The sequence below is a fragment of the Chlamydomonas reinhardtii genome, chromosome 1 (genome assembly GCF_000002595.2).
Source record: "Chlamydomonas reinhardtii strain CC-503 cw92 mt+ chromosome 1, whole genome shotgun sequence".
NCBI classification, from domain to species: Eukaryota; Viridiplantae; Chlorophyta; class Chlorophyceae; order Chlamydomonadales; family Chlamydomonadaceae; genus Chlamydomonas; species Chlamydomonas reinhardtii.
This window is the reverse complement of record NC_057004.1, coordinates 6,200,342-6,226,594: the sequence shown is the minus strand read 5'-3', so window position 1 is coordinate 6,226,594 and position 26,253 is coordinate 6,200,342. Positions and strand designations below refer to the sequence as shown.

The 26,253-nt window shown below is 62.4% G+C and overlaps 3 protein-coding genes across 3 annotated transcripts; 1 reads left to right on the top strand and 2 right to left on the bottom strand.

The window, feature by feature from the left end:
• Positions 1–8,639: 8,639 nt before the first annotated feature.
• On the bottom strand, positions 8,640–11,601 carry CHLRE_01g044450v5 (uncharacterized protein). The gene is made up of 5 exons (XM_001689662.2): positions 10,223–11,601; positions 10,034–10,114; positions 9,743–9,890; positions 9,448–9,589; positions 8,640–9,081 (listed from the first exon to the last, which is right to left on the bottom strand). The coding sequence occupies exons 1-5, from the start codon at positions 11,213–11,215 to the stop codon at positions 8,859–8,861; spliced, it is 1,587 nt and encodes a 528-aa protein (XP_001689714.2). The 5' UTR covers positions 11,216–11,601; the 3' UTR covers positions 8,640–8,858.
• Positions 11,602–11,731: 130 nt separating this feature from the next.
• CHLRE_01g044400v5 (uncharacterized protein) lies at positions 11,732–13,747 on the top strand. Its single transcript, XM_001690140.2, has 3 exons — positions 11,732–12,235; positions 12,530–12,705; positions 12,987–13,747. The coding sequence occupies exons 1-3, from the start codon at positions 11,923–11,925 to the stop codon at positions 13,143–13,145; spliced, it is 648 nt and encodes a 215-aa protein (XP_001690192.1). The 5' UTR covers positions 11,732–11,922; the 3' UTR covers positions 13,146–13,747.
• A 2-nt stretch (positions 13,748–13,749) lies between these two features.
• On the bottom strand, positions 13,750–25,871 carry CHLRE_01g044350v5 (uncharacterized protein). Its single transcript, XM_043058859.1, has 30 exons — positions 25,421–25,871; positions 25,293–25,350; positions 24,980–25,033; positions 24,553–24,798; positions 24,322–24,366; positions 23,767–23,843; positions 23,332–23,561; positions 22,969–23,058; positions 22,754–22,824; positions 22,371–22,587; positions 21,950–22,164; positions 21,772–21,821; positions 21,528–21,632; positions 20,832–21,067; positions 20,443–20,566; positions 20,098–20,163; positions 19,703–19,888; positions 19,295–19,394; positions 18,839–19,011; positions 18,622–18,668; positions 18,210–18,362; positions 17,951–18,089; positions 17,641–17,733; positions 17,220–17,407; positions 16,899–17,010; positions 16,682–16,730; positions 16,514–16,569; positions 16,171–16,263; positions 15,960–16,004; positions 13,750–15,818 (listed from the first exon to the last, which is right to left on the bottom strand). Exons 1-30 carry the CDS (start codon positions 25,532–25,534, stop codon positions 14,574–14,576), a joined length of 4,677 nt encoding a protein of 1,558 aa, XP_042928773.1. The 5' UTR covers positions 25,535–25,871; the 3' UTR covers positions 13,750–14,573.
• Positions 25,872–26,253: the final 382 nt, after the last annotated feature.

Below are 26,253 nucleotides of genomic sequence, written 5' to 3'. Positions count from 1 at the left end.
GTGCCACGCTCGATTGTGCTTAGCCTCGGCGACGCTGGCGTTCCACCAAGCTTCCAGCTGAACCCATCGTGGTGAGTTTCGAGGGCGCATGGCTTTGGGGTTTTGCCCCGCCCCCGCAGGGGTACTGCTAGACTCACGCAGGTTCGGGCCATCATCGGGCTCGGTGCACGCGCACCAACAATGGTGCACGGCACGGCCATGTCCATGTCCTAGACGTCCAACTCACGCATCCCAGCGCGAAGGGGGCCGTAGGGGGCCGGGCTGACACCGTGGGCTGACACGCTGTGGGCAACTTTTGCGGTTGCCTGCCCGTCCAGCGCCGTCGCTTTGATTGCATGCTACAATATGATAGTTCAGCGCTGTACATTGTAGCATGGTTTCGCATCAGCTCGCCGACGATTGGTCATTTTGAAGTCTACGCAACACTTGCAAGCATTCCAGCAATGCAGCTATAGAATTAATGATACAGAAGTTTCATGGCGCCTCAAAGCTTTGCTCTCTGCGGCCTTTGCTTTAGAAAGAAGAAGGACTCGCAATGGAAGGACCAGACTTCTCGCAGCCTGCCTGCCCCTACTGGAGCGCCTCAACCGTTGCAAGTTCATGGTGCTCCGGCACCTGTGGCCCCGCCCGCTTTGGCAGCGCCGGACCGGAGCCCCAATGGGCTCGAGCCGTGCTTGCTCGCCGAGCTATGCGCCTCGCCATTTAGGAGTGCGGCATTAGGATTTGTTCAATGTGATGATAAGGCAGATGAGCTCAAGGCTCCAGACGTGGCGGTGAGGCTGGCTTACTAATCCCGCAATTGGACGCCTTCGTCTCTCACGCAGTAGTATCAGAATTCTCAAATCTCACCATAAGTATATAGGATACTCCATGAAGATGCTGCAAGTGACCCTGGTGCCTTTGCTCAACGCTTCGCAGGACATGGTGCTCCGTGCAGGCAGCACCGCCCCGACGCCCCGCTCTCCTGCAGGACTGACAGCTGGAGGCAACATCCCCTGGGCGCACGAGTAAGTTTGAGGGAATGCCCGGGGATGGTGGATGAACGGGGTTAGGTTCAGCAAGACACCATGGGTCGAGGGTCGTGCCCCACGTACCAGTCTTACCGGTTGTTGGCGTATGAGGGAAACCCCTTCCCCTGCCTATGTGCCTGTTTGTAGCCACCTGGAGGGCCATATTTTGCCCGCCGGCCTCGACATCAGCACCCTGCAACAACTAATTGACACGGCTGCGAGCCTGGCCGGGGGGCATGGCTACGCCCACGCCACCGACACCACCACCACCTCCGGGAACGGCCTCGCGTACATGTTGCCCACCACCGCCGCAACCGCCGGCACCAACTCCCTCACCTCACCCTCCGCTTGCGGGACAATGGGCGCAATGGGAACCGGCACGGGATGCGGCACGATGGGCACGGTCGGGCTAGCCATGGCAAGCCTCGTGGCAGCAGCCGGCGCCGCCGGGCCGTCCACCGTATCCACAGCGCCCTACACGCTTGAGGACAGCAACCCGCACCACCAGCACCCGCACGGTGGCGGCGGCCAGCAGCGCGCGCTGTCTTTGGTTGCGGTGTTTGGCCCCTTCACGGCAAGCGGCGGCCCCACGGGCGCGGCGTCTCGCGCCGGGCTGCAGTCCTGCGGCACCGTGAGAACCGTCACCGAACACACAGCTGCCGCCGCTGCCGCTGCTATGCTCACCACCTCCACCAGTTCCGTGTCCGCGCCTTACGGGGTCGCGACCGTGGCAGGCAGCAACAGTGTTCTGCGGCCATTCGGGGCCGCCGGCGGCCTCGGGGCCATAACGACCACTAGCGGTACGTGCGACGACACCGCGGCGGCGTTGGCCGCGATCGTGAGCGGCGGCGCGGTGATGTCGGGGGCGTCGCCGGTGGCGCCGGAGGCGTCGGTGCTAGCGCGGGAGCACCAGCAGCTGCTGCTGCGGCTGTGTGAGCCGGAGGAGCTCACGAGCGACCTGACGGGGCTGTCCGTCATCGGGCAGGGCAGCCAGTCAGTGGCGTTCCAGGGTGAGTGAGTTATTGAGGAAGAGCGGCGGTAGTGATGGTGGTTGGGCAGGCGGGCGCATGCGGCGGCTAGGTGCGCTGATCACCTTGCTGTACTTGCGGTCGCTCTATTCCCTTTATCACACCCAGGTTTGTCATTTTCCCAACAACCGCCTGACCCGCCTGTCTGTGTTCCCCGACGTAAACAGCCCTGTGGCGTGGCGCCCGGGTGGTGGTGAAGTTCTCGGCGTGTGCCAGCCTGGACACCAGCAGCAGCTACTCGGTGGTGCGCCAGGCGCTGGTCAGCAAGGCGCTGTCGCATCCCAACGTGCGTGAGGCGCTGTGGCCGTGCCTGGGCGTCCTGAGTTCTGCCATTTTTATGTGGAGGGTGGGCAGCCATAGCTGCCGCTGATGCACGCTTGCACGTCTTGTCATCCTGTCCGGATCTGCCTCTTACGATGCCATGATTGCCCCGTCTTGCCCCCTGCTGCCGTACAGGTCATCCAGCACTACAGCGTGCGGTGCTGCCAGCTGCTGGGCTGGTCGGCGCACTTCATGACCCCCACCTCGCAACGCAGTGCCAGCGAGCTGCCGGCACTCGCCTCCGCCAAAGCCGCCAGCACCCAGCGGACGCCGACTGCGAAGGTCGCCGGCAGCGCGTCGGCAGGAACCGGCGCAGCAGGCTTAGGGCAGACACGGCCACCGCCAGAGCCTGTGACGGCGCGGCGGCTGTTACGCGATGCCGCCAACCCTGCAGATGTGGCAACAGGCACAGTGGCTGCCAGGGAAGGGGCGCCGCCTGCCACTGCACCGGCCGCGGCCGCAGGAATGCAGCAGGCTGAGGCCACGACGGCGGACACAGCACAGGCCGGGTGTGCAGCGCATGGTGCCGCCTCTGATGCCTCCGTTGCGCCAGTGTGCACCTCTCACAGCAGTCAGAGGTTTCTTGCAGCAGGAGGCTCTGCGGCGGCGCTGATCGTCGCAGGCTACACCGCGGGAGACGCCACGGGGGATGCGACGCCCATGGTAGCGACCGAGCAGGTTGATTCTGCGTGTGCCGCGGCAGCGGCGCCTGCTGATGGCAGCTCGACCGTCGCCACCACCATCACTCTGGCGCCGTTCCTGTCGCCCCTGGTTATGTCCTCCGCCGCTGTGCAGCATGGCGGCGGCAGCGCCGGGTCCGCCACTTGCGCCAGTGCTGGTGCAACAGCCGCGGCGTCGGCGGCCGCGGTCCGCTTCAGCAGCTTGTTCGGGAGCTTCAAGTCGCGACAACAGGTCCAGCTGCAGCCAACTGCAGTTGCCGGGAGCGCGGGCCCTGCGCCTGGCTCCATTCTGAGCACGGCAGGGTGCTGCGCACGCCGACTGCAGCCCCCCCTCTCGCCGCTGCCGCCCGTCAACTTTTCCGCGCCCAGCCCCGGTGCGGACGCCGCTGCGGACTCCACCGAGCTGCACCGGCTGCCGAGCTGCAGCAACAGCACGGCGGTGTTGGAGGACTCTTTGATGGGCGCAGCGCACCACCAGCACCACCAGCACCAGCAGGCGGCAATCGCTGGCGCGGTGTCCAGTGCGCCCCGCCCGTTGGCCAGCGGCGCGGCACCGGCGCAGCCTCACCCGCCAACGGCGGGTGCTGCAGACGCCGCCGGTACGCTGGACATTACGGGTACGCTGATGCCGCCGTTGAAGACGCGGCAGGTGGCCTGCTCGGAACCGGGCGGGGCCGCAGCCCCAGGGGGTGAGTCGGTCAGCAGCGACGCAACAACAACCACCCTGAGCCGCCAGGACGGTCATGGTCACGGAGGTAGCGGCGGCATATTTGCCACGCCGTTCCTCAGTGGGGCCAGCATCGGCTTGGGCAGCTTTGCTGCGATCAGCAGCAGCGCCGGCACCGTCACGCAGTCATGCGAGCTTGGCAGCACATCAGTAATGTCCTCGCCGCAGCAGCCGGCACTTGCGCTGGGAAGTAGAGCCGCAGGTCTGCTCTCGGGCCCCGCGCCCAGCAGGCACACGGCTGGCGGCGTGGTGCCAGCATCTCGGGCTCGGTCGCAGCAGCAGCCGTACGCCTCGCAGTCGCCGCCGCTGGAGGTCATTTCAGAACGGGACCAGCTCCTTGCGGAGCTGGGGACGTTCCCGTTTGCTGGGACGTCCTTGGGCTGCGGCGCAGGTGACGGCAGCAGCACAGGCAAGACGCGCTCGCTGCGCGCGCCAGGATCCGCAGGGTCCGCCGGCATGGCGGCTGCGGCTGCGAATGCCTCAGGCATGGGTTCGGATGCTGCACGCGAGTCGCCCTCACCCCTCACCCGCAGGGGCGAGGCTCAAGGGCAGCAAAGTGGGTGGGCGGGAGCGGCGTGGGAGGACGCCGGCCTGTCCCCGCCGCCGCCGCAAGAGCAGGGCCCCCGGGGGCAGTCCTGCCTCGTCACCAGTGAGCACGTGCTTACAAAAGCAGCAACGGCGTACAGCGACCTTGCACTGACCACAGAGCTACCAGCCGCCGTTGGACCTTGTGAAGGCATGTGGCGCAGCAGGAGCACCACCGCCAACAACAGCAGCAGCTGCGCAGGGGCGATGGTGTCGGGCCCTGCCGGGATCCAGCAGTTCCCCCAGGCTGCCGCGCTGGTCCCACCGCTTCCCGATGTGACCGCCGGCGCTGGAGTCAGCAGACGGCAGCAGCAGCCGGAGGCGGTGGCCGCGGAGGGCACGACCACCGGCACTAGCTTAGCAGTCGGTTCCAGCCATGTGGACAACGAGCCCCCTCCAAGCGAAACAGCGACTCCTGAGACGCTGAAACAACTGCCGAGCCCGGTCACGGCTCGCGCAAACGACCACAGCGCATCGCCCGTCGCAGCTGCCGCACTGGCAGCCCTTGCGCCGTCCCGCCCAGCCACTGCTGCCACGGCCGCACCAGCGGCTGCTGCTAAGACACCTGCTTCCGGCAAGGGCCCTGCCGCCCCCGGGATCCCCGGCGGCGCTAGCCCCGCGAGCCTGTCCTTCAACTCGTACGAGGGCTTCGGCAACCCCTACGACGGCAGCGACAAGCACTCGCTGTCGCTGTCGCACGTGGCGGCGCTGCTGAGCGCACGCCAGGGCGAGTACCTCACAGCCGTGCTGATGGAGCACGCAGACAAGGTGCGTGAAGGGTCGGCCCCGGGCCGCGGGCCTGCAATGCAAGCCTGCCCAGGTTGTCGCGGTGCTCGTGGGTTCTGAGCATGGCGGTTGCCCAGGTAGCTACATGCTGCGGAGTGTACCGCCTAGCCACATGCCTCGCCGATCCTTCTCGCCCCATCTCGCATCCTGTGCTGCAGTCCACGCTTCAAGCGGCTGTGCAGCGCGGCTTGTTCAAGGAGAACCGAGTGTGGAGCAGCCGCGTGGCACTCAGGTGAGGCCACCATGCCTGCACCTCACTGCGGCGCCCCGCACTCCCGCTCTTACAGCTCTTGACTTCGCCCGCTGATTCCATGTGTGCCCGCGGCGCGCTCTCCTAAGCCTGTGCGTGTGCTCCGTGCTGCGTGCCAGGGCGTTGCTGCGTACGGCTCTGGAGGTGTGCTTCGCGCTGCAGCACCTGCACAGCCGCTCGGTGGTACACGGCGCGCTGCGGCCCGCCAACGTGCTGCTCAAGAGCTCCAACCTGGACCGCCGCGGCTTCACAGTCAAGGTGCGCGGGGTGGCGCAAGCGACGATGTGAAGGGCGGCAAGGTTCGCGCGGTGCTACACACATGCGCATTCGGGCCCTTGCTTACCGCACTCACGCAGCATGGTGCCGTGTTGCGCGAATGAATTTTATGCCTGCTGATGGGGCAAACAACGCAGGTCGCCAACTTCAGCCTGGCCCGCGTGTGTTGCGGCCGGTCCATCGAGGACAATGTGATGCAGCCGTTCGGGCTGGCGTCGGTGGCCACAGCTGAGGCCGCAGCCGCCGCGGTGGCGGCGGGCGGGCGCATGCGGCCGCTTCGGTGCAGCGAGGGCAAGCCTCCGGGCGGCACCAGCTCGCTTGAGACCTCGCTTGAGGACAGCCGAACCATGGGGCTAGGGGCTGCAGGCGGTGGCGGTGGCGATGAGACGTCCACGCCCCGGAAGATGTCCCGGGCCACAGCCAACGCGCTGCCCTTCTGGGCGCCGGAGCAGTTGTGCGGCGTGGTGGGCAAGGCCAGCGACGGTGAGCGAGCGGGCTGGGCTTGGCTCGCAGCATGGGCTGCCTAGCAGTCGGCGCATACGTGAGCACGTACACAGGCAAACCTGACTTGTATGGCCTAACTCGTTACCCTACATTGTGCGCGCTGGTCACATCGTGTCGCGAATGCAGTGTACGCGTTCGGCGTGCTGATGTACGTCATGTGCGTGGGCAACCTGCCGTACGCGGGCGTGCCGGTGGAGCAGGTGGTGACGGGCGTGGCCAACGGCTCGCTGCGCCCCAGCTGGCCCGACTCGCCGCCCACCATTGAGCAGGGCCTGGCACCCCAGGTGAGGAGCGAGCGCGTGTGTTTGTTTGTGTGCGTCTTTGTACGGGGCCAGGCTTGTTGTCTTGACCATTCCCAGCAGGAGGTAAGTAGGTGGTTAGCAGGGCAGACCTTTTTCAAGTTCATGGCCTCCGTGTGACCGCCGCATTCTTTCCTGGTCTGTCACCTGGCCTGGCTTACATGGTACCTGCGGCGGTCCCATGGTTGTGCCCTCAGGTGCGGCAGCTGTGTACGCAGTGCTGGCAGCACGACCCGCGCGCGCGGCCGCCCTTCAGCGCCCTCTGCGCGGCGCTGCAGGCGATTGAGAACTCGGTGCGTCAGCAGCTTCGCTCCGCCCCGCCGCCCCAGCCGCAGCAGCCGGCCAACTACGCCACCACCTCGGCGTTCTCGGGCTCGGCCCTTTCACCGGCCACAGCCGCTGGTGGCGGTTCGCGGCCCCTGCCAGCAACTGCGGCCGCCAATCTGGCATCGCCGCAGCCTCAACTGCACCAGGGGCAGCAGCAGAGCTCAAGTGTGTCAGGCAACGCACTGTCAGGCACTTCAGCGAGCAAGACCGGCACGACTGCATCGGTCTCAGCTGCTGGTGCTGCGACATCAACCAGTGCACGTATCAGCGGCAGAGCCGGCACTGCAGCCCCTGGCACTTCGCCTCTGGGTCAGTCAGGCAACACCGCCACCGAATCCCTGGCCTCTGGCGGCGGGACTGCACCACGGAACCCAGTGGGATTGACGTCGTCGCCACCTACAACCGTGGCCGAGGCCGTGGCGGGTGGGATGTGCGTTGTGAGGAAGGGCGGCGGTAATGACGCAGCATCTCGGCGGCGCGGCTGCCCTACGCGCGGCAGCAGCGTGGCAGTGGGTACCCTGGGCGAGATGCAGTGCTCTTGAGGCACGGAATGAATGGGCACAACAGCAATGCGCACGGTAAATGCAGCGAAAGGTTGTCAGTAACTGAAGCCAGAAAGGAGTAGTGGATGGAACATGACGGCTGGGATACCAACATCTCAACGTCAGAGAGATATGGAACAGAGATGCACACACAGTTGGCAACAGAAGCGTGTCAAATGACACGTACAAATGCCGGGTTTGCCTTACAGCTCGGCAAGATACAGTTTATGTTCATGGCGACATAATGGCATGCATTCCAGGGAGCTGTTGTGCGCCTTGCCTCGCACCAGATGTCCGGAAGCTGCCTGTTTTGGGATTGGTAATTACCGCACTCTGGAAGGGCTTGAGAAGAGCGGACATGAGCTTGGGTTCCGTACGCTTACAGGGTCCAGTACTTCCTGAGTGCTTGTGAGCATTGTAAGTCTCGTTGATTGCATGTTTGATTGCATAACTTTGCCATGCCGTGAAGACACCGGGTTGGCGGAAGTCGCCACGAATGTCCCAGCGTGGTGGCATGTGACCGTCGTTATGGAGCCGTGCGCTGACCTGGCAGGATCCAGTGTGGTGTGGTGTGGTGTGGTGTGGTGTGGTGTGGTGTGGTGTGGTGTGGTGTGGTGTGGTGTGGTGTGGTGTGGTGTGGTGTGGGCAGAAGTACAGTTGCCCTCAGAAGAGTGAGTGACCCAGATTTCGCAGGATCTACAGGAGCACATGGCTGAACACTGTCAGCAGCGTTGTCATAGACTTGCTCTTGATGTTCCGTACCTTACGGGCACAGTAAACTGAAGAACTGCGCAACCGTAATAAGTGGACGAAGCAAAGGAGGCTTTGTATGATGTCCACGTGCGGCAGTGTCCTAGCACAGTGATGTATTGCTATTACAACGTTTCGCTGCTGTGGTCATTTTTTGGTGCATGGGTTTCTGTTTAGGCGCTGGGACCTGCTCTCGTGCACACCGTGACCACCCCAAGTGCCTGATTGCCACTCGCTCTGACAGGGTTCACAGGGAATATGGGGGTGTACGTATGTTACGAAGCGACACGACGAGGTAAACCCAGTGTCAGGCCTGTCGCATGACTGCATTGGCGAGTCGGAGTACGGAGATACGAAGGAGCATTGCGCTGGCGGGCTAACTCGCTCGGCAGTGGCTGGCTGAAGAAGCGGAATGGAGAAGGAAAGAATAAAGGCTTGGCGCTGCTTAGGAAGGGCCGCATGGGCTGCATGGGCGTGATCTCTCAACTACTTTTTGGAATATGTTTTGACTGAGTACGCGCTCCGGGATACGTGGCCCAAACCAGCAATGTTACACAGCTTACTGTTGCCGTAGTGGCCAAAGTTGGCTCCGTGTCCTTGCCAACAAGCGCGTGCATACAGGTTGCACATCCGGGATGAAGCTGTTCGTCACACACCGGTCTCCCTTGAGGACATACCGATTGCCCCTTCACGGCCCCGCCTTTTCCTGGGGACTCAGGCCTGCCTCAGGACCCCGACAACAATCGCCCCGCGCCCCCCGCTAGTCGGGCATGCTACACGCCCCGCACCGCCTGAACAAACGCGACCACCGTGCCCCATGCAAACGCCGCCACCGCCACTAGCACACGCCACAGCTGCCGCGGCAGCCACGTGAGCACGTCCCACGCCGTGATGCACAGCAGCATGGTGACGCCCAGCACGACACGCAGCAGCCACAGCACGTCGTACGCCAACACGCCGGACAGCGCGCCGCCCACCACGCCGCCCACCAGCGCCCTGCGTTGCATATTGTACGGCCCATTCAGATCGCGGCAAATGCAGTCTTGCGGGTGGCGTGTGTCGCCCGGTTCACCGAGCCAGACTGGACGCGCTTGCGGTGCAGTGCCAGGCTTGCGGCCAACCCAGCCATGCACTATTGCAAGCATGCGCCGCACCGTCTGCTGTGCGCTGCTCCTCCCACATCCATGCTCCTTCCCAAGCTCGGGGACTGAATACAACCCTAAAAAAAGCAGGGCCCAGCCCCAGCGGCCCAACCCAAGCGGCCAGCCCCAGCGGCCCAGCCCAGCCCCAGCAGCCCAGCCCCAGCGGCCAGCCGCCAGCCAACGGTCCCAAGGACTCCACACACGCGCACATGTCACTTACCAGGGCCCTACCAGCGGCTGGTACACAGCCATGGCCGCCGCCACGCCCACCAGCGCCACGCCGCCCGCCCGCAGCGGTGGCAGCTCACCCGCCAGCCGCAGACTGCGCACCACGACCGCCGCCTCCAAGCCCAGCGCCGCGCCTGTTGCGATCGACCGCGTGCCATCACATTTACAGTTCCACCAGAGTATGGCAACGCGGCCTGGCCTTCAAAACCTCTACCTCAAACTCCCCTCAGTTGATACGAAAGCGTTCGCCAGCACCATAGTCGCACACGGGTCGCACGCACGCGCACCTATGCCGCCGATGCCCGCGGGTTGCCCCGCCAGCAGTTGGCCCGCGGCCGCGCCCCCGCCCGCCATGAGGAGGCTGATGGCCAGGATGGTGGGCCCATGCGCCGTCTCCAGCCACGCGCCCGTGAAGTCGAGCGACCACAGCGACGCCTGTAGTACACGCAGTGGGTGTGGCACGAAACCGCTGGGCGTCATTATGAAAAGGGAAGGGAGACGGTGTTGGGCCCGAAACGCGGACATCGGCCCAGCCCGCCCTGCAAGCAACCAACGATAGTCGTGAGGGCGCGGCTCACCAGCAACGACAACAAGCCGCTGTGAAGCAGCGCGCTGGTGAGCAGGCCAGGCCAGTGACCAGAGCTGACGGAGAACACGTCCTGTAGACCACAGGAGGAGAGGCATGCGCATAGGTAGGCGGCACCGCGTCATCAACACATGCAGGTCTGTTTGTCAAACGAAAAATACATGCCAGCCATTGGACGCACCATTTGCAGCGACATGGTCACCGGCGTGGGCGGACAAGCCAGCAGCATCGCCAGGATGCCGTCTCTGAACGGCGGCGGCGCGACGCCGCCGCCCGCCACCGCCTGCACCACCGGTGCCCACTGGGCCGCAAAGACGGCCAGGCACGCCAGCTGCAGGAGCCGCGTGGCGCCCCTCTGCACCACCAGATCATAGTCCTCCGCCTCCCCATCCCCCGCCTGTGGCTCGCCCCCACGCTCCTGCTGCGACACTGCTTCGGCTCCTGCCACTCCCGTCGCCGCCCCGCCAGCAGAGTCCATCCACGGCGCGCTGCTACTGCCAATGTTACTGCCACTGCTGCTCGGCAGAACGCTCCCGTCCGGGCCTACCACCTGCGGCACTACCACCTCCAGGGGCTGAGGCCCTCCATCCCGCGCCTCTGGCTGGCCCCGCTGTTGCCCTGGCTGACGCTGCTGCGGGGCCGGCGGGGGGTCCAGCGGGCGCGCCACGAACTGCCGCCAGCGGTCCCGCAGCCGCTGCCAATCACCTTCAAGCTCCGCGCGTAGCGAGCTCCAGGTAATATCATCCGAGCTGGATTCTTCCAACTCCCCGGGTTGGGATGCTGGCGCCGGTGCCGACGTCGCTGTCGCCTCCAGTGCCTGTCCCTGTTCCGGAGCACGTGCGCGGGCGGTGGCGGTGTCAACCGTGGCTGCTGTGCCGCCAGCGGCTGCAGACGACGACCCAGAAGCGGCCGGACCAGACACTGCGGTTGCTCTGCTGGAAACTCCACGGCTTGCAGATGCTAACTGTTGCCGCTGTTGCTGCTCAGCAATCTGCTTCGCTGCTAGCTCCGAAATCATGCTGCGCGCGTCCTGCTGCATCTGAGCCAGCGTGGGCCGGCCGCGGCCTGACGGGCCGGCTCCATCGACACCTGCGGAACTTGCTTGTGTCGCTGCCTGGCTGCCTTCAGGTTCGTTAGCAGGCTTGCCAGGCTCCGACGAAGCGGCTGCGGCCATGAACTGCTGTTTGGGCCTGGCGGCATCAACGCCCGCGTGGTGGAGCCAGCGCTGCCAGGCCGCGCGGCGCACAGCTACTGCACTTGCTTGCAATGATCGTCTGCATCCACGCAGTCCCAGCTGCAAGTACTCAGGGTGACGTAAAAGCACCGGCGTGAGTACGGGTGATGTGCCGGGTGAGAGCGGATGGCTGATGGCTCGAGGTGCAGCGCCGCGAGTCAGCATAGTGTGCCTGCCGTGAATCCTCAACGCTACACGCTTCTCCTAATAAGCTGCAGAGCCTGTCTGGCTGAAAGTGAAAGTAGGAAGAGCGTTCGAAAGACTGTTCGAAAGAAGAGCAACCTGACTGTATCGCCTTTGGATATCTACTTGATGTGCTTTTCTTGCATAATCCTACCCCAGTAAATTACAGCTTTGGCAATTGAATGCTGTTCCCGGACATGGGCCGCCGCGCTCATGCACGGCGAAACGGTCGCTGCAGCTACTTGCATGCAGTTTTAGTCTTGAAAGTGTAGTGCATGTGTTATCAGGCTCTTGACTAACAGTCAAAGCGCCTGTCGTTTTGTCTCTGCGCAATAGTTCTTTTGTCCGCTTGCACTCTCCAGCCGGGCCCGGGCTAGAGGCCCTCTGACAAACAGACTGTGCTGTCGACATCAATTAGCGAACTGCAGTAAGCCGCATTTCCATAGTTGGCAAAGGCGACCGGCATGGCCGCCCTCCGAGCGACAGCCTCCGCTAGCGTTGGAACAAGGCAGCCGACTGGGCTCACGCCGTCGCGGGTTGCAGTGTCTCGGAGCCCAACACTACGATGCCGGGCAAACGTGCAGACGGAAGCTAGCCGGCCGGGGCCGCCCCCACCCCCGCCTCCGCCACCCCCGCCTCCGCCCGCACCGTCGCGTCGTGGCTTCCTAGGGTTTGGGGCGGCCGCGGCGGTCGGCGGCGCGGTGGGCTACCTGCTGGGCTCCAGGAGCGGCGGCAGTGAGGGCGGTGGCCTTTCGGGCGCGGAGCGGGCGGAAGTGGGTGAGTGCCTGTGCTGCGCACACGGCACCTGCGGCGGAACGTGAGCTTCCGCCTGCGGGTGCCGCCAATGACGGCAGTTGCCGTACCGGTAATGTAGCTGGCGTAAAGCCTCGCATGTTATTGGTCTTGAGCACGCCCTGCCCGAATGTGATAACTGCTGCACCAGCGCCAGAACTTCCATCTCGCCTCTTCCGACTGGCCTCTTCCGTACACATCATACGATACACACTTCCCAACACCCACGTGCCCACCGCACGAACCCAAAACATACATCCAACCCAACCGTAAACGCAGACGAACTGCGGCGTGAGCTCAATTTCCGGCGGGACTATGACGGCCACGTGTTTGTGAAGGAGCTGCGCAGTGGCAATTGGTGGGAGGTGCGCACCGACGCCAAGCTACCAGGCACGCTGCTGCTGCGTGACCCCTCCGACAACGTCTACTTCATCACCTACAACAACATCCAACAGGTGTGCAGAGCGGCGGCTGCTGTTGCTGCTGATGATGGTGCTGCTGCTGTGGGGCGCGGCCGCGCGGGGCTGTGTGAGCGCGCCCCTGCACTGGCTCCGGCTTCCTGCACCCACCACCCAACGGCCACGGGGCCCCATCGGCAAGACCACTACCGACCGCCAATCAATTAGCGGCCTGCTTGCCTGCCTGCGCTACCTACCTCCCCGCCCACCATCATGACTCCCTCCCTGCATTGCCTTACCTGTGCCGACTTCCTGTTCATGCCCTCCTCTGTCGGCAGGTTGACCTGTCGGATGACTACGTGGTTGGGTCGCTGTTTGCGGGCGGCGACTGGACGTCGCTCGTGCAGAAGATCCAGGCGCGCGACGAGAGCGGCGTGTCGGGTGACGTGAAACTGGGCAAGGAGGCGTTCCGGGACTTGATCTCCATTATGGACTGAACCGCGGTGGCTGCAGGCGGCCGCCAGAGCATGCCACGGAGTGTGGAGATGGAAGAGTGGGAGGCGTGGGGCGTGGTGGAGGAGCGGCTGGGTGTGTGGGAGGAAGCGGGGCTGGAGCCGTGGGAGGTGCGGCATGGGGACGGGGGTGGTGTCGGGGCAGGGCGGGTGGCAGGAGCAGGGGTTGAGGCGGGCGTAGACGTGGTGGTTGAGGGCGATGATGCTGTCCTCCATTTCAGGCGCTGGCAGTGGGAGGCGTAGCTAGGGTGCCCTGTGGTTCGTGCCTGTGTTGCACTGAACACAAACACGACGCTGTGACCTGGACCGTTGACGTGCAAGTGAGCACCAGGGAAGAAACAGGAAGGGCTGTTTATGCAATGCGGTGCAGCGCTGACGTGTTTGTATACCGGCTTGAGTCTACGGTATGTGGGTGCTTTGGCTGTGCGAGTACGTGCGCATGTGTATGAGCACGCGCACCAAGGGTGGTGCACGCCGTCGACAGTTTGTTATGGGTGCGGTGTTGAGCCCCTTACTCTTTTAGGGTTACACACGCACACATGCGCCGTTGCGTTACATAGCTAAATAGATGAAGGCAATTGTCCCCAGGTCCTTGTCCCCCAGACAACAACATCACACGTCCGGTGTCGAAAATTGCGCAGTTCTACAAAAGCGATCAATGACGGCAAATCCAGGCGCCGCAGCTGAGCTACGCCGCTCTTCAGCCACTGCTCCACCTCGACCCCACGAAACCCGGAAGCCGTCCGCGGCGTATTGCCCATCATACGGCAAGCCACAAGGGTCGGCACCTCGGCGGCGTCATCTACGTGATCACTGACCCCCGAGACACCTGCCACCAGCTCGGCATGCCTGGGTCACACAATAGCCTCAAGCGTGGGACTGGCACTGTTCCAGCCATCCATCCTGAAATTGCAGACAAGCCCTGCAAGAATGCTTAATCAATGAAGAAGTGAAAGGCTGATACGATAGGCAGTAACTACAAGTCGGAAGCGTGCGTGCCCCGTGCCCAGGCAGCAATACCGCAGCAACTTGCCACAGGCTCACTGCCCTCCCACGCTGTCCCCCCCATGTTCGGATGGTCCCCACGTACGATACAGGCAGGACAGGCTGGGCAGTCCTGGTTCAAGGCTTATGGCACCAAGCCAGATATTCAAACAACATGCAAGCACACCCCCCACCCGCGCACGCAATTCTAGTATGAATGCACCAAACAGTTCACACGAGCCGCAAACGTTGCAAATGGATGCGTGTCGAAGGAATCTCTGCAGCAGGTGTACGCCTCGTTTCATGTCCAAACGCAATTGCTACTGCCTTAGGGCCGAACCACTCCAGCAGTACTCGTGTTTCATACCTGGCCCCGTCATACCAGGTCTCAACGCAAGCTTGCAGCATCGGGCAGGCTGGCCGGGCAGGCTACTCGGGGATAATGTACTCGGGGATTGTGTCCTGCCGTTCAAACGTCATCACGTCACCACCAGCGGCACTAGTACCCTGTTGAGACACCCCGCTGAGCCGCCGCTGCTGGTTGCCTCCGGTGCCGCCGCCACCGCCGTCCCCGCTCGCACCGGTGCCGCGCACCATCATACCGCCAAACAAGGACGCAGTCGTCGGCGTACGCGGCGGCGCGCCGCTCGCCGTGCCCAGCCTGTGCTGCACCACCGACGCCGGCACAGCCGCCCCTGAAAGGCTGCTGCTGGGCGCGCGGTCAGCCGCCGGCGGCTGCGTTGCCGAGGTTTTGCCGGCGTCGTGGTGGTCACCCAGATGCAGCTCTTCCACATCCGGGTCGATGCCCATGTCCAAAGCGAGGCCGCCGTCCACCGCCGAAGCGGCCTTCATGGTATGCAGCTTGGCGGTGGCGCTGCGCGGCGTGCCTGGCGCGGAGCGCGGCGGCGTGCCACCAGACAAGGGGCGCACCCCGCCGGCAGCATCAGCAGGAACGGCAGCCATCTCCGAAGACAGATCCTCCACGGCGCCAAACAGCGCGTTATCGTGGAGCTTGACCGGCTGCTGCAGCTGCGCCGGCGACTGCGGTGCTTTTGCGGCGAGGCCGCTGCGTCCGCTCAGCTCCACCGTTCCGGACGGCGCCCTGCGGGCACTGCCGGCGCGGCGGCCGCTTCCCTGCTTGCTGCCGCCGCCGCTGCCGCTGTCCCGGTATCCGCTGGCGACGCTGGGTGCCTTGGCCGCGGCGAGCGCCGCTGCCATTCCGGCTGGCAGCACCAGCCGCTCGCCGTCATTGCCGTTGCCAGAAGAAGAGCCTGATGCGGCTGTGCCGCTCCTTTGGCCGCGCTGGTATAGGCCCGTGTGAACCGGGCCGCCGTCCGCTAGATCCGGGGCCTCATCGAGATTGCTCACGGTGTGCGGAAGCACCTGATCCGTGAGCGGCCCATTTTTGTCGCTGTCGAGCTCTGCGTTGTGGGTCGACCGGTCAAACATGCCCACCACTTGGGCCAACGAGGCGCGGTCGGTCTTGCCGCTGTTCGCGCCGTCGTTACCAGCGGCGCTCTTGTTGCTGTTGGAGACGAGGCCGCGCTTGAACTTGTCAACCGCGGATGCCACCACCATGACGTTGCTCAGCTGCTTTGAGGAGCGAGTCATCGCCGCAGTGAGCTCGTTCGCGGCCTTGGCGCCACGCGCCTTGGCGACGGCCGTCTTCATGATCTGCGGCGGAGCGAGGCATGGAGAAGGTGTGAGAAGGCGACTGGGGGCAGGTTCCCAGCTGGGCTGGGAAAGGTACGGGGACATTCATTCCTCACGGGATACCATCGATATCTCAGTGTCGCAGCCTTTCAATCCACTCACTGATTGGCAGAAGTCGCGATCGTCCTCGTCGCAACTCGACAGCCACTGTGCATGAGGGTTCGCAATTGGAGGGATGGGCCAGTGCGTCATGAACGGCGAGGAGTGGGAGAGGTATAGGTGAAAGAGCGGAGGTGTACATGGTCCAGATGTGGGAGGCAACGCGATTCCACCATGCGCCACCCATTCCCCCGGTCCTCGCCGCCTGCCTCACCTGCGCAAATGCGGCCTTAAACTTGTCTTGCACGAAGAAGTTGAGCTGCGTGTGGTGCTCCTCCTTGGTGTCAAAGAAGTTGTCGTACAAGACCTGAGGTGTGGGCGTCGGTTGAGTTCCATTAGGAAAGAGCACAAGTAAGTTCATGTAGGCGGAATCACGCGCCTGATTGCTTGCTTGCTAACGGCTTTGCGCGTTGCGTGTGGGTCTCAGGGTGGGGCCCGCACTGGCCGTCGGGAATGGCGCCAGTTCGCGCCCTCGAGCCGCCGTCCCCGTCTGCCCCTGCTGTGCCGATCGCACACGCACGAAATCCCGCAAGGCACTCCTCAACCCATCCACGCACCTCGATGAAGCTGTTGAAGTGATCACGCTGCTCCTCGCTGACCGACGCCAGGTAATCTGTGGTGGACAGAGCATGCGCGCGAGAGCGTCAGGATTACGCACAGACAGTCCTTCCGCTCTGGCGCCAAGTCCGTTCTTTGCCTTACAGTCAAGGGTGAGCCCAGCTTACCAATTGTTTCTGGGAAGTTGGAGAGCAGGTAGCGCCAGAAGCGGCCCACCTGCGACATGAATGTTTGAAGGGGTGTTTAAGCATGCGTGTAGCAAGGTGAATACAATCTCCCTGTGCAGCCGCCGCAAGCTGATGGCCCTGACATGCACGCATTCGAGCATGCAGCACTCGTTTCGCCGCCCCGCGCAGTACGGCAATGCACCGCTGCATCGCACACCTTTTTGAGGGACAGGTACGACACCTCGGAGGTGGGGTGCACGTAGTCGATCAGCACCATGCACAGCTTGTGCCAGTCGTCCCACTCCTCGGCCGTGCAGCGACGCAGCCAGCTGCAGTCGGGTGCGGCCACGTGCACAATTGCGGGTCAGTGCTTTGCGCGGCGGTGAAGATCAGCTGAGCCGCATGCATGGTCGTGCAAACCGCATTCCCGCCAGGCTGCATCATGCGACACCACATGGGTCCCAGCCATTACCCGCCAGGCTGCACTATGCGACACCATATGGGTTCCAGCCATTACCAACAAGACTCTGTCACTCACTTGAACAGGAAGGCGGCGCCAAACACCTGGTACATGTGTCGATAGCCGCGGACGCGCTGTCCCATCTTGTAGGCGATGGGTCGGTGCTTGCTCATCAGCCACAGCAGCACCAGCGTCTCGACCAGCCGCTGGCCCACCGAAATGGCGGCGGAGCCAAACGCTGCCAGCACCAGTGCGAGGAGCACGTACTGCATGTGAGAGTTTTGGGGAGCAGCAGGGCAGGCGGCTCAGGAGGCGGCGGGGCGCACGTGAGGCATTGCTTGGGCATGACAGCAGGTTGAGGGTAACACGTCCCGTCATATGCATGGGTTCTGCATCCGTCTGAACCGAAAACAGTTGCGTGTGTGGCGGGGCCCTGCTACTGTCGCTGAGTATGTGGTTCAATCAGGGAGTCCACAAGCAAGCCGGCAGTCTCACTCACCGAGACCACATTGACCACGGTGTTGGACACGAGCGGGTTGTAGAAGAGCAGTCCCGCCACCAGCACCGCCCCGAGGGCGCCGTCCACACCCGCCTGTGCATGAGTGGATTTTGCAACGAAGAGTGGCGCTCTGCAACGGGATAAACGCATAATGGAGCGTGTGCCGTGCGCACCCGTGCCGTTGCCAGCTACCCTGCATATCCCGCTGGCCCCTGCGCGCTCTCACGGAAGCTCAGACTGGTGCACGGCGCATGCCGGCATCAGTAATCGCATCGGCGGCACCGATGCATTGACGGTCCCACGCACGCACCTGCAGGATATGGATCTGCTTGTCCACGTAAGATGAGGTGCGGATATCCAACAGTAGCACGACGACGCACACCACCATGCACAGCACCGCCTGTAGTGCTGGGTCCAGAACAAACAGAGACACCAGCACGAACGCAGTCCTGCAGAGGGCGCGTGCACAGCAGGTGGCGGTGAGTGATGTACGGTATGGCGTAACCCGCTAACCCCGCCGCTCCCACAACCCTGCAGTACTGGCAGTAAGGTGACTGCCGTACACGTACCTCTGAAGGATGATGACGGACTCGTACCAGTAGTACTGCGCCTCGTAACGCTCGTACATCCAGCCGTACAGCAGCAGCGGCTTCTTGTCACCCAGGCAGCGTGACTTGGCCAGCGCGCGCATTGCGTGCCCGTACAGGTAAATGAAGCCGCCCCTGTCAGTTGCAGGACGGCAGTGAGGCGGTTAAGGATAGTCAGCGCGGGCCTTGGTGGGGGAAGTGTTGGCCGGAGGGGCGGTGCGTGGGGCTCAAGTTACGTACGCGCGCGGTGCGAATGCCGGATGCGCGCACAAGACACGTACGCACGATGCATGTGTGCTGCGGGCAGAATATGCACTCGCATGTAGAGAAGCAGCGGCAGCCACGGATGCCAGCAGCAGTGCAATTAACACTGCAAGTGCTGCGCCGTACTTACGAGTAGACAATGAGTCCTGTAGTGCCCAGTAGCATCAGGTTCCAGTGCTGCGGGCCAGGAAGGAACACGTGGGCATTAGGGCAGGTCCCATGACTAGCACCAGCAGTGTTGCACGCCATGCCGCTCTCCCTGTCCTGCTATCTAGCCGCAGCAGCAGTGCCCCATGTTGCCGCTTCGGTCAAATGGTCAATGCATGCACCGGGTTCATCTGCCGCACCTTGGTTGTGTAGCACATGTCGTTTGGCGACATGTACATGTACATGACGCCGTTAATTCGCTCACAACGAAACGATGACAGGCAGTACTTCAAAAGCACTAGGAAGCCGATGTTTAGGAAGTTCAGCGGCACCGCGGCGCGCTCCAGGAACGTCTCACGCAGCTCGCGAATGTCTGCAAATGCGTACGCAAGCGTGGGTGCGTGAGAGGGTGCGTGGTGATGGCACGTGGGTGCTCGGGGCTGACGTAAAGCCGCACGCAGGGAGGACGCACCCCACGCCGTCCCATCCGCCGCGCTGCCCGGCCCGCCCCGCATGGCCCTCCCTGCCAGGCCCTCCCTGCCCTCCCTCCCTCCATCCATCGGCGGTTCCTTGGCAAGGATGACCTACTTCGTTGGGCTCGGGCAAATGCCGTAACCCTCCCTCCTCCCCTCCCGCCCTCACCCCAGCTCTCTCACCTTGCGGCACGTCTAGCAGCGCCCACATGACCTGCTTCCACGGCTCCTCCTGGGACATCTTGAGACTGGCCGCCGCGCGGACGGAGCGCGTCATGCCCCACTGCAAGTACACACAAACAGCACGGGCCACGCATTCGTCACATCATAAGCGCAGGGGGAGCTAGCTATGCAGGCGGAAGGAAGTCAGTCACGATCGCGCGCGCGGCAGCAAACGCCGCCCACTGCGTGTCAGCAGGCCCGTGGGCCGGGTGAACCCTGCACGTGAGTCCAGTCAGCCACTAGTGCGTTCGCGACACGCCCTCGTGCCCGTGCACACATGCAACCCCTATGGATGAGTTTCAGGCCCATCGTGCGCGCAGGCCGCGGGGTGAACCCTGCCTACTCCATCCCTCCACCTCACACGCGCACCTGCTTGTACTTGTACATGGCATACGTGATGGCGCACCACAGCCCAACCAGCCCCGCAATCATCAGCGGCAGCAGCAGCTGCACGACCAGGTTGTTTGCGAACCCCCAGCCGTGGACAAGGCACGTGGGCTCCAGGGAGTCCACCTCGAATGAAAGGATGGAGCTGAAACTCATGACGGTGTATAGCTGCAAGGCGCATTGCATCACGGCAAGGACACATAAACACGCTATAAACACGAGGATGAGTCACTTGCATTGAGGTCAGCAAGGCGGCCCAAACGTCCTCGACCACAAAGCACCAAGCCATACCGTACATATAAAGACAGAGATGCTGCAGATATCGCAAGGGAAGCGCCAACAGCTACTCGCACCCATCGTACATGACATGTACGTACCGTCTTTGGCCAGTTCAATGAGAAGCCGACCACAATGGAAAGCATCTGGCAGAAGTTGATGATGACCTGCGGGCACGGCAGGAGCGAGGGCGGGGCACGCCAACGGGCAACATAAGGAACAGTAGCGTGCTGTTCGCGCACTGGAGGTAAGGAGTGTCGTGCCGGTTGTCGTAAACTACCGAACGACCCCAAAAGCGCCGGCCCAACAGGGCCTATTACTTGCGAGTCATTCCAACCCTGATACAGGAAGAATGGGGTTGAGGTCGTATCACGACACCGGTTACTGAACCAGATTGACAGTAGAGTGCCGCAGTGGAGCTCCAGCAGCCGGTTGCCGACACGCACCATCAGGTTCTCGACTGTACGAGCGAAGGAGACGTTGATGATAACCCACAGCAGTGCCATCACCAGCAGGTACCCAATGACCGCCGACGAGTTGCCGGGGCAAGCCACGCAGTTGCCCAAGAACCTGCGCTCGGTCGGATCGCGCGAAGGGCAGCGCAGGGGACAGGGCAAAGTTTCTGCCTCAGTCCATCAGCAGCCAGCTGGTAGGGGGCGATGGGCACGTGGCCGCGAGACAGATGGCGCGTGTTGTGCAAGGGGCCCCGTGTTACGGACGTGAGGACACATGGGGTTCCCGGCGGCAGCAAGCAAGGTGCTCCGGCACGTGCTGCGCGCACGCATGCGCCACAAACAGGCAGCAGCGTTTCAAGCCAGCTGGCCTGCTCACTCACCTGTAGTGCCCCGGGGCGCAGTAGTAGCACATGCGGCCGCGGTAACCCTTGGCGCACGTGAAGTTGCCGTCGCACACGGAGGAGGGGTTGCAGGGGTACATGGTGAAGGGCGCGGACTGCTCGGCATAGAATCCGGGGTCGGGCGAAGGTAGCGCGGTGCCGCCCGCGCAGAAGGCGTTGCTGGGGCACGCCTCACAAGGCAGCCCCGGCAGGCCTAGACGGTTGAAGTATCCAGGCTGCAGCGGGGTACAAGGCAAGGGATGTTGGTCATTAGTTGCGGAGTTTGCTTGTCCAAGTTAGTGTAAGGTGACTCAATGGTACGGACGGTGGCAAGTCAGGGCCAGGGGCCGCGATGAGCGAGTGCAGCTGAACATACACACACGCGTGCTTGTCCTTTACCACACATGCACACACACATATATGTTGTTGCTGCATCGCATTCACAGTCTTTGCTCTTGTTTTCCTTGTGCTCTCTAACACACACACACACACACACACACACACACACACACACACACACACACACACACACACACACACACACACACACACACACACACACACACCTGGCACACTGTCTTTGCGCAACGTTTTCCTTGTGCTCTTTACACACCTGGCAGGAGCAGTCGGCTTTCGTTTCGTTTTTTAACACACACACACACACACACACACACACACACACACACACACACACACCTGGCAGGAGCAGTCGGTCAGGTTGGTGGAGCCGCGCTGGAAGGTGAGGGTGTTGGTAGGGCAGGCCAGGCAGTCGGGCATGGCAGTCGTATTGCCGAAGTAATCCTGTGAGTGGGCAAGCATGGCAGCTGAGGATTAAGCACCAGCATGAAACACGTGCCGGGACGGAAGAAGAGAGGACGCCATAGAGGATTGCACGGACGATTCTTTTACAATACTTGCACATTCAATTCCCCGGGCGCACTTTGGGGCAGAGCTCGCAGTTGGTTTTTCCCGGGAACTCCTGAAATTGGCCTGCGCGTTGAAACACATGATTGCGATAAAGGTCAGTGCGGATGGCCGTCGACGCGATTAGTCAGCAACCGGACGAACCAGACGCCCATGCACGCTGCACGCCCGCCCCAAACCATGCATGAACTTGCCTGTCGGACACGCCGTGCAGGGCACGAAGGCGTCGGGGCCGCGGAACGTGCCCGGCTGGCAAACCTCAATGTACCGGTTCGTCTGCGGCAGTAGCAGGGGCCGGGTGGCCGAAAGCAGCGGCAGCACCAGGGAGGGCTTGAAGGCGAGCTTCAGGTTCTCAGTGACCTCGTACGTCTGCAGCGTGACCGGGTCGTAACCCTGGTTCTGACGGAACCTGTTAAAAGCAGGCGGGCGCAGTAGGCACAGGAGTATTGAGGCGGATAGCACACTAATTGAATGCACAGGCTGCGAGGCAAACGACTGTGCCTGGGTGAGCGAGGGGCAGCGGCGAAGTAACTGCCACCCACACACGCCACACACGCTCCCTGAGACGCACAAGCAGCTAGACCAGCACGCTGCGCGCACCCGTGCAATACGCACCTGTTGAAAGACACGACGCCGAAGACGCTGTCCATATTGGTGAGGGGCAGCGCAGCGACCAGCCGGTCGTGGCCGCGGTTATTGTTGTCGGCGCAACTGATGGCGTCCTGGGTGAAGAACAGGAGCGAAGGGTTGGCCGCTGCCGCGGCGCTGATTGTGCAGCGGCGGAAGATGTTGGCAAGGGTCGTGTGTAGCACGTAGCCGGTTGCAGAAGCGGCTGCAAGGGTGAGGCACAGGCATTGTGCGGCATGATGCCTGAGTGAGCATCCATGTATGAGCAAGAGGCGATCATGCCAGACCTCAACGGAGCCCCGATGCCCGACATGCGCTCATGTGCGTGGTGCCCGCTACCACTATATCCCCGACGCCCCCGCGGCACTCACCAGCTGCCCATTGGGTTGCTTCCTTCTGGTAGATGCTTTTGTACTTGCCAGCGTATGTGGGCGCATCTCCCCTGTTATTATCCAGTGCAGCACAAGCGAATTGTTAACGTGCATAAACGGTCGCCGGGCACTGTCTGCAGTCGGGCTCACACTCCAGGTGGTCAACGGCAGTGCGTAGGTTTGGCACCGCTCCTTCCCACGAGGTACACACCCACCAGAAGTCATCCTTGCGGGGCAGGTCCGGCGACCAATGCGCTAGCGAAGTGACTGCCACGGACAAGTCTCCCAGCGCGTCGTTCCAGTCCCTGCAAAGCGTTGCGGAAAATATGCACGCCGTGCTCAAGCCATGCGTTTCTCAACATTCACGCAACATCCCGGCACCACCGCCGTAGGTCAAGGTCATGCCCCCTAGGTTCCAAGCACACGTTCCACCTTCCGACCCCGTGATGGCACGTTTCCGTTGGGCTCAAGCACATAACCCCACCCCCAACCATCCGTGTTTTCCCCACCCTGGCTGCACAGCCCATCTGGCCTCTCCCCCCGTCCATTCCTTCGCTTCCACCCGCCACCCCACCTACCTGGCGTAAGCTCCACCCGTCATTACGATGGACTTGAGCGGCTTACGCCGCGCGTCAATAGCGCGCACCATGTCAGCGCTCTCGCTCGCCAGCCCGCACATAATGAGTGCCTCCTGGGGGGCTGCGGCGATCTGGTCCGCGAGACCCGAAATCGTGGCGTTCGTGCTGTTTGTGTACTTGAGCTCCAGCGACAACGTCAACAGCTGGGCTTTGGCTTGTGCAACAACGCCCTGCGCCACGATGTGCGGGTGGAGTTGCAAGGTGCAGGCGGGCGCTTTTGTTTCCACCATTCCCAGGGAGGCGCGTGCCCATAGGTGCTGCAGGGGTGTGCCGTATCCGCACGCGCACGCGCGCATGCGTGCCCGGCTGAGGAAAGCAGCAATCAAGGAAACGCCACCACTGTCCAGCTGCGACCACATCAGTTGTGAGACGTACCTGGCACTGCGAAGCGAGCTCCTGGACGTCCTCCCGATACACCACAGAAATTTTGTAAATGTTGTTGGACCGGTACTCTGTAGTATGTCGACACACATGCAAAATTCTTTTAATTCTTATAATGTTATAATGGTCCGGAAAAGATAAGCAGAAAAGAATGGCTGCTCGAGGGATCCTGGTCGCGGACGGTCGGGCGTTGGGCAAGCCCAAACTCCGTATTCTTGGCCCCTTATACAACCCCCCTTAAATATATCAAATCATAATCTAAAGAGTCCAGCTCGCAACAAGGGGCGCGTCGGAGAACGCGGTGGAATGAGGTGCGGGCCAAGACTGTCTCAGCCCAAACCATGCCAAATGCCTTCATGCGGCAGTGTGCTTCAACATGCCAGCCGCTACCCGGAGCGCAACGCAAGCAGCCTGAGCGCACGCAGCGCACTGAGCAGCTGCAGCCGCGCGACAAAGAGACCAAGGCCGCTTATTGGACCGACCGGCTTCAGACTACCATACTCCATAGCATGCACACGCGCTCGGGCGTACTCTCACGCTCGCATTTACCTGTGAATAGCTCCTGTGTGAACAAGGAGTTGTCCACTGCCATGCCTGCAGCACCAGAGCGGGCAACAGAATGTGGGTGAGGTACGGCCCCTGGTACGGCCCGGTGTTGTATCACGGTACTAGGGCTTGCTCGCAACGCCAGTCCTGGATATACACCCTAGGAACCGGGAACAAAGACCCCCGGCACGCAATGGCACGCCGTAATCACGCACGATGTACACATGCACGCACCAAAGACGTTCTTTTGGTCACGTGCATAGATGGTGGCTGCGCCGGCGCAGCACTGGAAGTTGAGGCGGCCCGCGGCCTGCACCGCAATGGTCTCACTCTCCGCGAACACTGGCGACGCCCCCAGCACGAACTGGACCTGGTCTGTGTTGAGCAGCTGTGACACGGCCGCGGCGTGCCCAGCCGCTGTGCTGGCGTCATCGCGGACCACCAGCTTCACGTTGTACTTATATACAGTGCCGTTTATGTCTGCGGGCACCGGGCCAGGTTAGCTTGTGCCGGGATCACCCGCGCATGGTTCCATCTCCCGACAGGTCCCTCCAGAACCCGGCACGTCACAGCTGCGTCCCAGGTCTCGTCCCTCGGGCCCCGATTGACCCCCTTGCCCTAAACCTTTCTGTGTCCATTCGATGCAAAATGGGAAACATACCTCGCATGGAAATTCCGCCTGCAGCATTCAAGGTGCTCTCCCATAGCTTGAAGCCTGCGGAGTGACGCGTGCAGGTATCACTGTTACAAAGGGGCGCCGCCGCGCCCTGCCACACTTCATAAGCGTGGCCCAATGCCTTCAACCGTCGCCATACATGGTTGGGTTGCCTGCTTGAATTATGACCCGGTGCATTACCGAGCCGTCCAGCTGGAGGCACCCCTTGATGGCAGTTGACCACACGCAGCGACACGCGGCACGCCCCCTGACTTTCGACAAGGTCGTTGGAACAGCACGCACAGCCCACAGAACCCACCATTGACCGCGTCGCTCCATTCGCTGTATGGGCCAGTAAGGCTGGCAGCCACGCCGAACTGCGCACGAGTCGGCGCAACACTCATGGCATGTTCGCCATCGCACTCCTTCAGAGAAAAGAAGACTTACCAGTAAAGTAGGCTGTGCTACTATAGTTTGGTGCAAGCTGCAGAGCGTAAGGAAAACCAGCAAGAGGCCTGGCGCGGATACCCCAAGCCCGGCCTTATTCCGCAATCCTTTCATGACTCTAGCGTTATCCTCAAGGAATTGCGTAGTTGTTGCAGACAATTTCCATCGCTTTACGCACAAGCACCGAAGTAGACAGTCAAGTCGTGGCAGCTCCCGTTCCCAGCCTCGCACAAGTAGTCGCAGCGTTGAATCTATGTGACTCGTCACAAGTAAACTGTATTAGCATTTGGGGATAATCCATGTATCGATAGGTCTTTGAGCACTTCAGAATCATTACCCCGGCGGATTCCAAAGCCTAACAACAGGTCGCACCACGGCGCCTGCACTTTGCAAGACCAAAATGGAAAACGCAAAGATGCAAATATTAAGAAAGTACAAACATAGCTGTAACACATTGGTCGCAACATAACGGGTTCGTAAGGCTCCCATGGGTGAGAACATCGGGGAAGGTGGGAACTCTTGCCCTGGTCGTCGCACTGTGCTGGGTAGTGCGATGGGACAGTGTACTGCAGCCCCGCAACTTATAGAGGGGAAAGACGCCAGGTTTGGGCCCATCACAGCGTTGGCCCCAAGGCACAAGTAGCCAAAGTTTGGGGAACGGTGCAACCCTGGATGCAACAGGCCAACTTGGCAGTGGGGCTCAGGTGTGAACGGCCTCCGAGTACCGGGGTATCCCTAGATGCGGCCGCCGCTGTATCATGTCCTGATGTTCAGTCACGCAAAGCTGCGCACGCAGACCGCAGACGTTGGCGCTGCGTAGCCCAGGGGGCCTG

Coding starts and splice junctions, on each gene's coding strand:
- CHLRE_01g044450v5 (XM_001689662.2), bottom strand. CDS start 11,215: ATGGCCGCAGCCGCTTCGTCGGAGCCTGGCAAGCCTGCTAACGAACCT. Junction 9,590..9,742: donor CGCGGGCATCGGCGGCATAG/GTGCGCGTGCGT, acceptor CGATCGCAACAG/GCGCGGCGCTGGGCTTGGAG. Junction 9,082..9,447: donor CAGCCGCTGGTAGGGCCCTG/GTAAGTGACATG, acceptor TATGCAACGCAG/GGCGCTGGTGGGCGGCGTGG.
- CHLRE_01g044400v5 (XM_001690140.2), top strand. CDS start 11,923: ATGGCCGCCCTCCGAGCGACAGCCTCCGCTAGCGTTGGAACAAGGCAG. Junction 12,236..12,529: donor CGCGGAGCGGGCGGAAGTGG/GTGAGTGCCTGT, acceptor CCGTAAACGCAG/ACGAACTGCGGCGTGAGCTC. Junction 12,706..12,986: donor CCTACAACAACATCCAACAG/GTGTGCAGAGCG, acceptor CTCTGTCGGCAG/GTTGACCTGTCGGATGACTA.
- CHLRE_01g044350v5 (XM_043058859.1), bottom strand. CDS start 25,534: ATGAAAGGATTGCGGAATAAGGCCGGGCTTGGGGTATCCGCGCCAGGC. Junction 20,567..20,831: donor TGCGCCCCGGGGCACTACAG/GTGAGTGAGCAG, acceptor GACCGAGCGCAG/GTTCTTGGGCAACTGCGTGG. Junction 18,669..18,838: donor ACATGTGCTACACAACCAAG/GTGCGGCAGATG, acceptor CCTGGCCCGCAG/CACTGGAACCTGATGCTACT.